Consider the following 16,003-nt stretch of genomic DNA (forward strand, 5'->3'; position numbering starts at 1 on the left):
TATATAAGGTCAGTCATCACATTAGTGACTGGAATAATTTAACTTCTGTTAAATTAAAAAGCTATAAATTTTTCAAATTGTAACTATTTTCTTAAATTCCAATTAGCAACACTTCAATTCTGTTAGTATACCAAACATTGAAGAAAGAGGCTTAAATTTCCTATCTGCTTTAAAGAAACCCTTGAGAAAGGAATGCTGGTTTGTCTGGTCATAGTGCTTCATTTCCTTCTTATATCTTAATCTTTCTTTTTTGTCCACTAAGAGGTTAATATCTACATATTTTAAGTCAATCTCAGTAATCTTCATAGCATGAATATTGTTAGTATTCTCTCTTTAAAAAAAGAAAAGAAAAATTAATGATAAAAGTGTAGAGCAAACTTAACTTAGGTACAGATTCATGAGACAGAAAATGTAGTGTGATGATGAACAAAGGATTCTGATATGATACCTTTTCTCACAATATTAACTATTCCCATCCACTGTTGCTCTCTATATGTAAACTTTTTCTTTATGCCTGTCACAAGTTTTTTGCTCCTCCCTCTTGGAATTGCAAATGGCCATGTGTCACACCCACCTAAATAGGACCATGACATGCTCATGTAACACGATTCCCTATATGTTCCTCTGCTACACTATCACTTCTCATTTAGTAGTGTTTGAGCTCAAATATGCTCTTTTGTGTATTTAGTGCTTAATGTTCAGCTTTGCATTCTTCATGAAGTAGCTATTTTTTAACATAATTTGCTTTCTTATATTTATTTTTATCACTTAATTTTAGTCAGTTTATTTCTCCACTTATCTTTGGTGAACCTTTTTTGTGCATTGAATTCCAAAGTTAATTTTATCACTTTGGTATTCACATCAGTGACTAACATTTTTTCTCAGGCATCAGATGCAGGCAACCTGACTGTGGATTTTTATGCTTTAAGAGATTGAATGTTACATGGGACAACATTTGTCCAAAGACATTGCCCAGGCTTCTTCTGAGCAGGATAACAAAGACTTAGATAATCTATTTCTGCCTCCAGAGTTTGCCTTTCTTTCCTATTCTCACCCTGAGGAGTCTCCTGGGCCTTATTTGGCCTTTAAAATTTTTGTGTCTTAGGTTTGTGATGTTTTATCTTTTTCCCCTATCTCTTACTCATTTCATTCTTCCTTACTGAATGAACAGTCTTCCTAATCCTTTTGAGTTTTCTTTTCCTCCCCTGATATTCAGGTCCATGCTGATAAATTAACTTCACCATTAAGTGATGGAATTGTCATGTTGTTACCCCAAAGGATTTTTCTGATCTGTTTATCCCTTCTTACCATGGTGCAGACTATTCATTTTTAGAACAACGGTTGTTAGGTTCCTTGTTACCTATTTGGAGGGTGGCTTCCAAATCAAATGTCAGTCTTACCCATGTCCAGTATTCTCGCCTGTGTCTTAGCCTTACCAAACTTCTATAGTATCTTTCTTCCATACACCTCTTATCTCAATCTCTCCACAGAAATCTATCATCTTTGGCTCTGACATTGCATACATGGTTTCTTTGTTGTTGTTGGGATCATATCGGTCATGATGCCATATTGGCTCAGGTCTGTTGACTATTGACATGTCTCAGGGCTTTAGGTATGGCCCCATTTCTGAGATATTATGTCTTTGATATGTTTCCAGAAACTTTTGGGTCTGGGTGATATCAGTCCACCAACAATCCACCCTAATGAATACTTCAGTCCATTTGTCTCACTCAAAGCCTTATATGTCTCCAGTTCCCACTTACCATCCTTCACCTTCCCAGCTCTTACCTGTTCCTTCTATTTGGGGTACTTCTTGTTGTTTTTCTCAAAAAAAAATATTCCATATAGTTTCAGGTCTGATATGGGCTTGGCTGTTTAAGTTTCTTAATTACTGGCATCTCTTCAATGACAAATAATGGGTGCTTCAGGTTCTCTTAGTTGGATTTGCTGTCCAGTTTTTTTCCTCACCTTTCTCTGTTTCTTTCTCTCCTTGATCACATGGCCAACCAGTGTTTGTCAGAAGTAGCTTGGGAGTTGCTCTTGCAGTGGGTAAATGAACTTAAACTTCATCCCTCCAGGAGTTTTTATTTCAGCCTTTTTGTTGTCTCCATGACAAATGGCAGTCAGTAGTCAATTTATCTCACCTCAACTGCTTCATATCACTATCCAAGTTCACCATCAAGTCTTTTCTCACCCTGAGATGGGCATTTTTTCCAGGGTCATGGATGACAAAAGTGGATGTTTTCAGTACTTACCAACATAAACTGACATTGCTTCAGGCTCATTCTTGTCTCCTGTTTGTCCATCTCAGGGTGTATTACAAATTTCAGGCCACCCCTTAATAATTGTTTCTCTGGGGCTGCAATTTCATTATTACATGGATGAGTGGCTTCTTCTGGCTCATTCCAAACAGGAATCAGCCAATCATTCTTGGGAACTTGGATGGGCTGGTTGATCAGCCTACCTCAGACCCACTCAATATCTTGTCTGTTTGGAGGTCATTTTTGACACAGATATCTGTGAAGTGCTGCCTTCCCCTGTATGACTTCATTCAATGTAGCTTTTGGTTCATTAGACCTTCTCAGTTCAATTGTTTACTGCTCATGAGGTTTTATTGCTTTTGGGAATGGGGTCTTCCAAAACAAAACTGGTCTCACTTGGTCATACCCACATGATATCCCTTCACAAACAATGAAAACTTGCTCAGGATACTCTTTCCACCTCAATGTTTCTTCCTCCTTCCCTGTCAGACAATATTCACTGGTAGTTTGACAAAGAGGTGGCACATCAATGTACATGCTGTTTCCTTCCTCACATTCAGCTTTACATTTTTTCATGGATGCATCCCTCTAACGATGGGAGCCTGGGTCAATCACAAGCAAGCTTTGGACTATTGGTCTGTGAATGAAAGTGCCTTACATATCAATTTTTCTCCAACTTTAAGCCATATTTTGGATATTACATCACTTCCTTCTTCTCACCCAACATTGTCTGTTTCATTTAGACAATTCTGTGGTAGTGGCACATATCAATCACCAAGCAAGCACCCAGTTCAGAGATTTATGTTTTAGAGTTTAGACCATTGGATTTATTATAGTGGGCTGAAGCACATCAACTCACCATACTACATGGCATATGTCACATGCATTCATTCTTATCACAGGTCACCTTTCGTGTCCCAACTGTTTATATCCCAGTTATTTTCAGGGATTTTTGTCATTTGTGTGGTTCTCCCCACACAGATTTCTTTATTATGGTCCTCAGCACCAACTTGCATCTCTTTTCATCATTTATACCTCATCCACTAGCTGTAGTGGATGTCTTCAGTGAGGATGAGTCATAAAAGTATCTTTACGTGTATCAACCTATCTAGTTACTTCATTAGGTGATTTGTCTTCTCCATTCCATTCATTGTGGAGTCCACCTGATTGCTTCCAGTTGGTCAGCTCAGCCTTGGTTTCTAAGGTTACAATAAATGCTCCTCTCCTTCTGGCTCTCTTCATCTTTTTCTTGTAAACCTTAATCACATAACCTACATCCCAACTTTATATCCTGTGTCTTTATGCTTGTCTTTTCTTCATTCCTTAGTGAGATGGTCTGGTTTCACATGGTGAGTCATTTCCTTGTTAGTTAATTCCATTTGTTTATCATCCATGAAGGTATGTATCAACATAATAGGAAGGTATTCAACCATGTGGATCTTTGGTGTTTTTGTTTTCTTCATATTGGGTGGCCTTATTCCATACCTTTAGTTTTTTTCTGATACTGTAATCGTTTTACTATACCTGCTTCTGTTATGCTCCTGCATTCCTTCCAGTTGTGTCGGCATTCCAACAGACCTACCCTTCTCGATTGGGATGTTAATGTGGTACTCCATTTCTTCACTTCCATTTGAACCACCTTCCTTGTGTTCCTTATTTCATCTTTCCTTCAAAACATATTTCCTTCTTTTTCAAGCCTGTGAACATCAAACATCAGATTTGTTTGTCACTGACATTTCAAGTACCCTTTATCACCCTACATATCTTCTATATTCTGATTGTTCTTTTCTCTTGAATACCTCAGCAGATTTGGTGTGGAAATTGGTGTCTAACCAGGTATTCTTTAAATTCACACTGTCCAGCCATGTTGACTCGCACTTTGTCTTTCATTGCTTCACATCTTTGCTGTTGAGATGGGGTGTTCCACAAGATTGTTTGCCATACAATAACTTTGTGATATTTTACTTCAGAAACATGCCTGTTCCAGACCTATCACACATGGACTGCATGGATAAAGCAGAAGGGGATTAATGCCCATCTTTACCATGACTAGAGAAAATAACTTGATATTTTGTGCTTTTCAAAATAAGATTTCATGATTGCCCATTGCACTGTCTTCAGTGATGATTTTCCTTTGGACTCTCCACCACATGTTTTCCCCTCCTTTCTAAAAGTGGAGTATGGAAGTCCTTGGCACTTTCCAGTTCCAATCCACTGAGGTGGATGACTATAGAGACATTCTGATGAATGTGTTCCACACAATAACCATTCATTTAATGGGTAGAGCAGTGGTGTTAAGCTGGTATACAAGGCTTAATATCCTCCTATTTGTAATAACCAGTACAATGCAATGAGATATCAGAATGCAGCTACCCCATTGTTTTGGAACCCTCGTCCTACCCTCTTGTGGATGTTGGTACCCAGCAAGGAGATTTTGGATTAGAGTGAACCAATCAACATAAGTCTTTTTGTGAGATTGGATTGTCTATTTTTCCCTCTATTTCCATCATCTGTATTGTAGGACACAGTGATGGTATGTGGGATTGTTAAGGTTCTGTCCTTGACTGTCCCTCATTCTATTCTTTAGGGAGATGTTATTGCTATTTGGTTAGAAAAGTTGATTCAATGCGATAGGTATCTTTTTGATACTGAATATCAAGTTCCCATATTGATAGCTTACAGCTATTACTTATGTCTTACCTTGGATTTGTACCATATCAGAAATTATAATTTTCCTATACTGAAAATATATTTCTGATAGGTACCTTCTGTCACATCCTACTTTCTTCCCCACTCCTCACTTTTCTACAGTGCTGACATCTGCCAAATTTAGAAATGATAGTTTGGTAGAGGGAGTCACATATTTTGGGAGCATGTCATGCTGTTATTCGTTGAGGATGTGATGCATGATGATTTGCATGAGAGAGATTTTGGAATATTACATTTCCAATAGGGGGAAGCAAAAGGATTATGGCATCTGTAAAGAAAAGGTTTGCATATAGAGGGTAGCACTAAAAGGGAATAGCTAATATTGTGAGAGGAAGCAAGTACCTATTGGAAACAGATTTTCAGTATAAGAAAATTATAACACCACATAATTGGCAATTAGCAATGACATATTTAATGATCTGACCATTTTAGATGCACACATTTCATCTTCATCAAATTTCTACAATAACTATGGTGCTGTAATTACAAATAACTGAATGTTTAATACAAGTATATGTTAGGCCAGTGTTGAGACTCGAAGTGGATAGGGACTGTGAAAACTAACAATTAACTTGGATATAAATAAATAAGTAAATGTATCTATATTGATCATAAGAAAGAATTAAAACAAACATAACACATTTGAAGTTGAGTTAATAGTTATCTAGTAAGATGTTGTTTAAAAAGTAGACTTTTAAATCAGAAGATCCAAGCCTATGTGACCTGTAGCTAAGACATCAGTTGATGAAGTTTTGTATCTAGTAGTGTACAAGGAAATGATAAAAGTGTGATTAGTTCTGTAAGAAATCCTACCTGGATACTTGCATTGTAAGTAGCATTTTAACTACCATAAATATATGAGTAAATAATCCATGAATGGAATCAGAATTTAGTCTTTCACATGAAAAAAAGTGATTCATTTGACATGACTTAAAGACAATTCTCATTTAAATTTAATGTGTGGTAAGCATGTAACAGTGTAGTGAGTTTTTTGTGTTTTTTTAATTAAACTTCATTTATCAAATTAATAAAGGCTTAAATTTACAGAGCATTTAGTTTTCCATTAAAAAAATAATTAGTTATCATTTTGAGGAAAGATCTGTAAAACCCATTTTTTTCTTAATACACAGATGTAGAAATTTTATTATGGATAAAAAAAACTGAGTTCTAGTCAGTAAGTAAGTAATAGGTTTCATTTGTTGAGTGAATGTAGCTGTCAAAGCATGTGTAGAAGCTAATTAAGGTTTTCTTACAGTATTTGGATGTAGTAAGAAAACATTAAGGGTACAACTTATAAGGATGTTTAAAAAGGGCACATGAAGATTTTCCCAGTTTCACAAGTAAAATATATGTTGACTTGATAAAAGAGTAGATATTCTGGAAATTTAGGTGTATGATCTTTAAAATAAAATATTATAAAAGTATTATCATTACACCTTCCTGTATAAGACCAGTTTAAATTAAATAGTTATCAGGTTTTGATACATCATCACCTTTACAAATTTTTATCATAATACATAAACTTCTGTTTGGCATTCAGGTTATTATTTGTAATTATAGTTTTGTGACTACAGAAGGTATTTGCTAAAGATTTGTTGTATCTATTCCAAAATTTTTATTAAATACATTTTTCATCACTTCTCTGATTGTACTGTCCATTATTAAGGTAACTAGATTAATAAAAACTATTGGAATGATTTTTAAATTAGGGGAATCCTATAGATTAGGTTAAAATGAAATAGGAAATTGAAAAGGATGTATGAGAAACAGTTTTCTGATAATTGGTAATACCTTCTGATCAAAGTATTCTAGCTATATTGTTTATAATTAAAAATCAACCTTGTAATGAGTATAGCTCTTTAATATACTGCTCTTAATTATAAAGATTATAATGTGTTGTTCCATTAGTTGGATAGTGTTAGAACTTACAACAAGAATTATTTTAATCATGCTAAAGGTAAGGAAAATGTTAAAATAAGAATTTCGTTTTTGAAAAATGCAAGTAAAAAGGTTTCTGTTCAAGACTATGAGATGGTTGGCCTTTTAAATTTATTTTTTCCAAAGGAATGTATCAGCAATATTCTACAGTTTTAAATTTAAAAGAATGGGAGATAAGATGTGTGACCTTTCATCTTTCTATACATATATAGACAGTCGACATCTGACTGAGGATTGGAAAGCTGTGTGGGTTGCTCCTACATATTTTTAAAGGAAGTGATGAGAGTTGCTCTGAAAGTTATAGACCAATGCTTTTGTTTCTGTACTGGTCAAAATTTTAGGAGAGTAAAAAAGAAAACATACAGAATAGTTTCATAAAATATAAAACCATAAATAAAGATAAAGATTTACCTGACTAATCTTTTAGCTTATTTTTGGATACTTGTTATCTAAATAAAGGTAAAGGTGCAGAAATGGTGTACTTAGATTTTTAAAAAGGTACTACACAAAAGATTATCTAAGAAAATCACATCAGTAGGGGTTGTGAAAATAAATTGGTTAGTTGAACTGCAGAGTGATTGGAAATCAGAAAGCTGTATTTTCAAAATAACAGAATAAGAGGGCATAAGCTAAAGGTTTGGAAAAATATAGGCTGGGATCCAGTTTATGCAGTTATTTTTCTAATAGACTTACTTGTTTTTTAAAAGTGCTGTAGGCTAGTGCATTGCAATAGTTTAAGATATGGAGTCAATTTTATGAAGCATAAATGGTGGACTTAAGTTGTACTTTTTCTCAAAGTTGGATGACAGAGCAAGGATGACATTGAAGAACCAAATGGCCTTTTATTGTCTGTTGGTAACAACAACTTTGCAAACAAAACTTTATAAGCATAATGAAATGTTTTATGTTTGAGGAAACTTACTACATATTTCAACAGGACTTTGGTCTGTCTTCTTCAGGTATCTGCTCTGTCATCATTATGTAAATTTAACTTTAAACTTGTTTTAATTAATTTGGTTGGAGCTTCCACAAACAGTTTTATCTAATTTGTTATAGTAGATCCTATCTGTAAGACATAATTTAACCATGCCCTGAAAACTATTCCACTTGTCCAACCAACCCACCTGTTACTTCAAATGTGTCTTTGTTCTTCTTTCATTCAAGCTTTTAATACCACTATGTAATTCATTCCACTTCCAGGAAACACTCCCAAAATTTGTTTCTGTTTCTAAACCTCACAAACATATCTTTATACTTTTTTTTAAGTAGCTGACTTCTGACTTATACTTTCCAATATATCATTCATTCCTACATGTTCATGCATTACAAGTGAATGCCCTTTGGTATCAGCAACAGAATTATCAGTATGCTCTGTAATATTCTGGCCTACAAATTTTAGTATTTCTAACCTTTCTGTGCTTTTCTCTACAAATAACATCAAAAGTAAAAGCATCTCAGTGAAATGTAATATCAAAAACTAATTTTTTTATTAAGAAATTAAGTGCTTTTATCATATCACTTTATTCAAATATCAACAGTTCATCATGATAAAATTGGTGACCTAGTGATAGTTGAATTTAATCCATGCATTCCATCACTCTAACTACTGAGGTACTCCATTAATAATAAAGGTCCAGTTTGACTGGATTCTATTAACAACAACCTTTACAACCACTCCGTGGTGCAGTTAATTCATCCAGTTGTGATTTTCTTATAGCATCTTTTGTTTAGTTCCTCATCAACAGCTTTCATAAAATTAAAATCTAATTTTCACAATTCATCTTTCCACAATTCATCCTCTTGTGATTTTCTTATAGCGTCTTTTGTTTAGTTCCTCATCAACAGCTTTCATTAAATTAAAATCTAATTTTCACAATTCATCTTTCCACAATTCATCCAGTTGTGATTTTCTTATAGTGTCTTTTGTTTAGTTCCTCATCAACAGCTTTCATAAAATTAAAATCTAATTTTCACAATTCATCTTTCCACAATTCATCCAGTTGTGATTTTCTTATAGCGTCTTTTGTTTAGTTCCTCATCAACAGCTTTCTTAAAATTAAAATCTAAGTGTGTAACTCCTCACCAATTCTATTGTTCAGTTAACAAGTAACATCTGTTAGAAAGGTTAAGAAGTTAATAATGTGATATTTCCCTGTTGTAAATTTATCATTGCTTTTGTTTATGATATTGTATATTTTTCTAATTGACTTAGTAGAGGTTTTTCTCATCAAAATCTCTAAAATGTTATTTACAACAGAAGTAATGCCCAGTGGTCTATAATTTTCACAGAAATTCTAATCACCTCCTTTTAAAATAAGGGTAACATAAGAAAGGCTGCAACCTCAACTGCTGTTAACTATCTAATGACCTACTAATAATGGAAGAAATAGGTTCACATCTTGGTCTTTGACCTTTAAAACCCTGGAGAAGAAACTTATTTTGGCTTGGTCCTTTATTTTTATTCTCTTAGTTTTTCTACTTACCACCAAGGCATTAATATCTATATGATCAAATTAAGTTTAATATACCCTATTTGTCTTTTTCTGTGTGTTACTATAAACTCCATATATGAGCATTTATCCCTGACGTTTTTCTTTATGGCTTCAATAAGTCATTTGAACTTGATCTTCTTTATTATCTTTCTGTATTCCTAGGGAAATACCTGTCTTAAATTAAAAGCAATTTATTTTCAAAATTTCCTAAATTTTTTACATATCACCTTTTTTTACTCATTATCCCATCTCACAAATTGTAAATTGTTTCTTTTGACCTCATAATTGGCCTTCTGAAAATTAGAGCCAAAATATAAACTGCTAATACATTATTTAACAACCTGTTTTATGACAAGTTTTGTGTTTTAGTATCTAAAGTGTGAAACCTAAAGGTTGCAAGCTGTATAGTTTTAAAATATATTTTATATGCATTATAAGTTCTTTATTAAAAAAGAACAAGTATTTTGATATTCACAAGTACATTTATAAAATTCTAGACAACTGTTAGGCTACTAAGATGAATCTGTTTTGTTAGTTTTCTGTACACATTTATCTGTATTTGCTAAAGTATTGATTAATAGTGTTTCAGCAAAAACAGCTCAAACCTGTTACATAGTCAGAATTTTGAGAACCAATGAGTGACCCATATGGTTAGGATATTTTTAACTTTATGGTAAAAAGTTCTGGTGGTATTCTTTCTTGTAAAAGGTTTGTTATCATATAACTGTTTATCTGTTTGTTTGTGCTTAGTTATTCAGCAAGTCGGAGATTTTCCTGTAATCTTTCATAAGCTTCTTCACCATGACTTTTTTCACTCTTGTAAAGGTAAACATGACTTTTAATATGACTTGATTTATTCCTTTCCCCCCCATTTTGTTTTAGTGCCAACTTATCTCAGTTTTCTTTTTTTTCAGCATGTGTTGCACCCATATTAGTAACACTTATGGAATAAAAGTTACTGCCAGTCCTGTGACACCTCTTATAACCAGTCATTTTAGAATACAGTAATCTTATCTGTCCTTTCTGGTAATTTTTTGAGGGGTAATTGTAATTTTTGGTGATTGTCAAACTAACGCATTACTTATGGATGTTTTGTTTTTTATTGTAATTTCCAATGTTCTTTTTATCATAGAAAGACTAACATGAAATTGTATTATACTAACCGTTTGACTGTTGACTTGTGTTCACATGATTATAACAATTTTCTTGCTATAAATAATTTTTGTGAGTATTTTTTTACCTCTAACTTTATACTCTTTGCATGTTATGAAATAGTTTTATAATATTAAAACTACTAGCACTAAAAAATACTTATGTAGTATGACATCTATTATTTTTATAAGTCAGTTCCTGTTTTGATTGGTGCTGGAGTAGTGGTAGTGACAGTGGTTGTAATCAAGTACATTTTTGGATGCAAACAAGGACCTCCAAAGTTACTGCAAGGCTCAACTGTCAAGTACAGGATCAAGCTAGTAGACAAAGAGGTGAGAATAATGGATATTTAACTATATGTTCAGTTTTTTTATAGTACTGTTGCTTTGCTTAGTAATTCAAATCATTCTGGAAAGAAAAAAAGAAGAATTATTGAATTCTTTCATTTTTTTCAGTGCATCCATATATTATCTTTAAATTTTGTGAGAAATTAAATATACTTACTTAAACGTTGGTCATTATAATCCATTTTAACCTGTTCAGTGTGAAATTACAGAAACACTAATGAATGGAGTTGAATTTACATTAACTAGTCCTTTACATGAAATATGTAAACAGTTGTAATTTTTCAGAAGGATATAGAATTTCATATTTTAAACCAATGTAAACCTTAAAATGAGTGTTAAAAGATCAACATTACCAAGTGTAATTTTATTTTTAAAATGTATTTGGTGTGTTTGTGTAGTTGTTAATGTACCTACACAAATTTCTTTTTTGTTTGATAAAATATATATAGGATTTACTATAATTTGTTCATAATAAAGTACCTGTAGGCAACAAAGTTTCACAGTAACTCATTAAGAAAATGCTAAATATTGTATTCTCAAGGCTTCAAAATATTCAGAAAGCATTTAATTATAGTTTTTTTGTTTCAAGATGTTTCCAGTACAGAAGAAGTTTAAATAAAGTAAATTTTTGAAATGAGTTGAAATTTAATGTTGAAAGCACTTTTGATACAGTGCCTCTGTTGACAAAAATAATTTTTCGTGAAATGTATTATTATAATAACACACCAGCAGTATTCAATGGTAAGTCTAAAGACTGATATCACTAAAAACCAGTTATTGATGCCTGTGGTAGGCATAACACAGAAAGCCCTTTTATAGCTTTGCACTTAGCAACAAATAATATTTTAATGACTTTAATTACTTGTGTCATTGAGGATTTTTTTGGTCAAAAATAACAATTAATACCCCTAACTATATTTGGGTCTAGCAAAATGTATACACATTAACTAATGTCATTATACTAGAAACTTATTTTCTAGGTTTATTTCAAACAACAAATGAGCTTTTCATTTAAAATTATTGTAATTTTGTTTATTGAGTGATTTATGGCTGTAGCATAAAGTATAATGTCTTCATCTTTCATGTCAACATGAAATATCTTTTGAAAGAGCTTATCAATTATTTTACTACAAGTCTGAATAATTAAATATAATTTTATAGCCTTTCAAAACTCAAATGTTTTTAAATTCCAAACCAGTGTTCCAATTTGTTTTAAAATATAATAATTAGAAATTGAGTCTTTGAAGTGAATATCAGTATATTTTCACTATTAGATTATTAGCCATGACACGAGGAGGTTTAGATTTGCTCTTCCATCACCAAACCATATTCTGGGACTACCAATTGGTAATGTTTTTAATTATGTTTTTTCAAGACCTTTGTTTAGTAAAAGTGCAGATATATAGAAAACTTTAACAGTGTTTAATTGATGGAAACGCATTTTTGCTGCTCCTATGATTATACAAATAACATTATTTTGTCTGCTCACAGTTCCAAGCAAATATTAATTTATTGTGTTGCATATCAGTTATTTTTACATTATTTTTATTATCAGTAAATGATATAAACTAACTGCCCTAACTTTAACCTTTTAGCCTAATATATGCACTTAACGTCAGTTAGGTTACTTAACCAACCATATAAGATTGTGTTTTTCAGTGGTTGAAGACAAGAATTGCATGTGCTTGTTTGCATTTAGGTAATGTTAGCCTCTTTTTATGATAGACACCCTTTGATGTTCAACTAACTTTTAAGTAATTTCTCACAGTTTTTATTTTTCTGTTTGTTAAAGAGTTATTTATTGAATTTAAATATATTAAGAGCAGTTTCTTTATGTTTCAGCAAATGTGTTTAGAAATAAAATGAAAATAAGAACCCTATTAAATTTTATAAATCTATTTCATAAAATAAATATTGATAATCCTGTATTAAATTAAAATATAATTTTTTTTTGTTTATGACTGTGTTTTAGTCTCCTTTTCTGTCATTGAACATTAAGGTGGTCTATGCTGCACATATGGTAAAAAATGAAAGGTACAAACGAGAGCTTCTGGTGCATTCTTCATTTCTTATATAGATACAGACCTCATGGTGAACTTTTAACTAAATACATTAGCATTTAAGAGTGGTGCAAATTTGAAGATATTTGCCTCAAGTTTCAAACATACTGTTGGAGTGATTATACTTTATTGTTACCATGAGAAAAAACTTGGTGATACATCTCTACTTATATTCAGTGTATAGGTTTTTCTCATAGTGAATATAAAGTATGTTTGCACCAACATTATGTTTGATACTTTCCACAATGATATAGATCCAGTTCATCTCTCTTTGGTTAACTTGTGTTCAGGGTCACTGATGAGGAATGGAATTCTCCAAAACTAATATAACCCAGTAACACATGTTGATCAAAGTGTAGCTTGAACTGGATATCCCTTGAACTTAGGCTTTGAAATTAAACTATTTTCTGAATACTAACCTTATTATATTGTCAAAAGTTTATTTTCCAGTTAATCTTTTAATTACCTTTTGTTTATCAGCTTACAAACAATGATACTCTTGCATAATCTCATACATTTGTTATATAATTATGTAAAGTATTTTATAATTCAATATAATTGGTTTGTGTATCATGCAGTTTCTAGATTTAACAGGCAGCAATCCAACGTCATGCATATTGATGGCTAAATCAATATATTCTATAAAAATATTTATCTTTCAAGAACAGTTCAAAGTGACTGATTAAGAAATCTGAAGTTTGATGTGAGCATGCCCTTTCATATCTGTGTTCTGCACTTGCTTCTCAAATAAAGCTTCTATAACAATGGTTACAATCTTCAACAACCTCAGGAAGATGTTAACTTTATCTGCATGTGTAAAGTGTTCATTTGTCGATGCTGCAATGATAGGCTTCAAATGGCACTTGTGTTTTTATTGGAATATTTTATTTATTTGGCTGTGTTTGATGACAGAGTTCAGATAACTACTAAATTTGAAATGGTGAAGAATCTTGACAAGAGAAGAAAAACTTTAATATCAAAGCTCCTTGGGAATTCTATTTAACAAAAAGGGCTCTTAACATAATCAGTGTTTTGAATTTAAACAGGAAAGAGAAATTAAAGGTGTCTCTCAAACAGACTGGAAAGAGATTATGGAATGCAGAAGACAGGTTGAAAGTTGTGAATGAGGTATTGTTCTTATTCACTGACATAACTCTTTCATCACTAAGGACGAAGATCAACAGCAATACCTTCTTGACATAGTTAAACTACACCAAAAGACATTTCTAACCCCTGGAAAAGAAAATTTGTTGTCATAAGTGATGATAAATTGTTGTATCATTATTATTATAGTTGTATGCTATTCAGATATGCAAAACACTTATAAAATTTCATTCAGTTTGCTAGGTTATTTTGCAGTCTTCTTTTTGTTAGTGAATAAAAACCATAAAAGCATCTATTTTGAATAATGATATTACAATGCTCAAATTATGCAACCTCTAACTATGCATAAATCAATCCAGTTTTTTATTTCTAGTATTGTTAATAGTAGTAGAATATATTTAGACAAGTATTGTATAGAATAATTTCTCCTTTTTTATATTTTTATAACATCCTATTGTACATCTTGTTATTTTGTAATCAAGGTTTTTCAAGCTTTTTGTAATGTGGTACTAAAATACTTACCTATTACTTGCATATAAAATCGGTCGTGTTAATTAAATTTAGTCTTTTTTTATCATTATTTATTGGAATTTAGGGATTTGTTTTTCTCAGATTTGAAGGCTAGAGATTTATTAAAAATTTAATGTATTATCTTTACATTTACTGAAATTAATATATGTTTTAGGCCAACACATTTATTTAAGTGCCAGAATTGAGGGGAATCTATGTGTTCGACCTTACACCCCTGTTTCTAGTGATGATGACAAGGGGTATATGGATTTAGTGATAAAAGTAAGTTGTGTAGCCTCTTATGCTCTTCCTTTGAGACAGGAATGTTTGTGTTAATATCTTATTTTGAAAATTTACAATATAGTTGTTGCTTGAAACCTGTTATTGGTTTTGTTTGTTTTTTTGCAGTTAAAATATAATAAAATATCTGTTTAGCAGGAAAGAAGAACTTTCATTTTGTTCTATATTGGAATTTAGTGATTTTACTTAAAAGTATTATTTTGGCATATGAATGATAGAAAAACTGTAAACAGTGTTATACTAACTAACTGAGGGGACAAATCAGTGAAATAGTCATTACAATCAAATAAAGTCATATTTACTTGGTTTTTAGTTTAAGATTTGACTGTGGTTTGAATACTTCTTTAGTAGGTAAAAGCTGGGATATAAAGTTGAAGAAGTACCACTGTTGGTACTTCATGTTTGTTTATTTACCTTGTCTTTGCTTTTTACAAGACTTTTCATGAACAAGGGGATAAAGATCCTCAAAAGGTAAAACTTTCCTTCTACACAGTCACTTAAAACCACACAAAGCTCTGTAAGTGTAAATGTGTTGAATGAACAAGTGGAAATTTGGTGATGGCTTGAATAGGTAATAAAGAAAATTTTATTACAAGTTTAACATAGTAAGAAATATACAAGGTTTCACTATCATCAGATGCAAGTAGTTTATGTAGACATAGTAACACATATGCAGTATTGAACAAAGAAGTATTATGACCAAAAATTGCTTAACAGCTTAGTAAAGGTATCTTGGCATCCAGAGAAATGTGCTCATTAAACTGAGAAAAAATTACTACATTAAAAAAAAATTATATATACATATATATATATAGATGTGTGGTTTCAAGATTCTTCTCAACAAATTATGCAGGTGAAGAAATCAACTACATAAAGTATTTCTTTATTCATACTAATAAATTTCCAAAAGTTATTGTGGAAAATTCTCACACAATCATCGTAACAAAAAAGTTCAAAACTCATTCAACAAATAGAGTTAACACTAATAAACCAAGAAACAATACAACGTTGTACTTCAGTTTACCATTTATTCTTGTGAGCAATTCAAAAATAATTTACATTTGGACAAAATTTGCCATTAAACATATAATTCCTAGTTCCTGGAATAAATAGGCAGTACTTTGCAGACT

At 31.8% G+C, this 16,003-nt stretch overlaps 1 protein-coding gene across 5 annotated transcripts in view; it reads left to right on the forward strand.

Annotated features, from left to right (window-relative positions):
- The window catches only part of LOC143222066 (NADH-cytochrome b5 reductase 3), a 38,406-nt gene that overhangs the window by 5,301 nt on the left and 17,102 nt on the right, over positions 1–16,003 (forward strand). For 3 of the 5 annotated variants that reach the window (XM_076447928.1, XM_076447931.1, XM_076447929.1), the window contains exons 2-5: positions 10,151–10,225; positions 10,744–10,884; positions 12,174–12,246; positions 14,749–14,855. In XM_076447928.1, the coding sequence (XP_076304043.1) occupies positions 10,202–10,225; positions 10,744–10,884; positions 12,174–12,246; positions 14,749–14,855 (345 nt within the window). In that variant the 5' untranslated portion in view covers positions 10,151–10,201. The remainder of the gene's footprint in view (positions 1–10,150; positions 10,226–10,743; positions 10,885–12,173; positions 12,247–14,748; positions 14,856–16,003) is intronic. The other 2 variants (XM_076447930.1, XM_076447932.1) reach the window with 1 other exon arrangement.

This window comes from Tachypleus tridentatus, chromosome 8, assembly GCF_004210375.1.
Source record: "Tachypleus tridentatus isolate NWPU-2018 chromosome 8, ASM421037v1, whole genome shotgun sequence".
NCBI classification, from domain to species: Eukaryota; Metazoa; Arthropoda; class Merostomata; order Xiphosura; family Limulidae; genus Tachypleus; species Tachypleus tridentatus.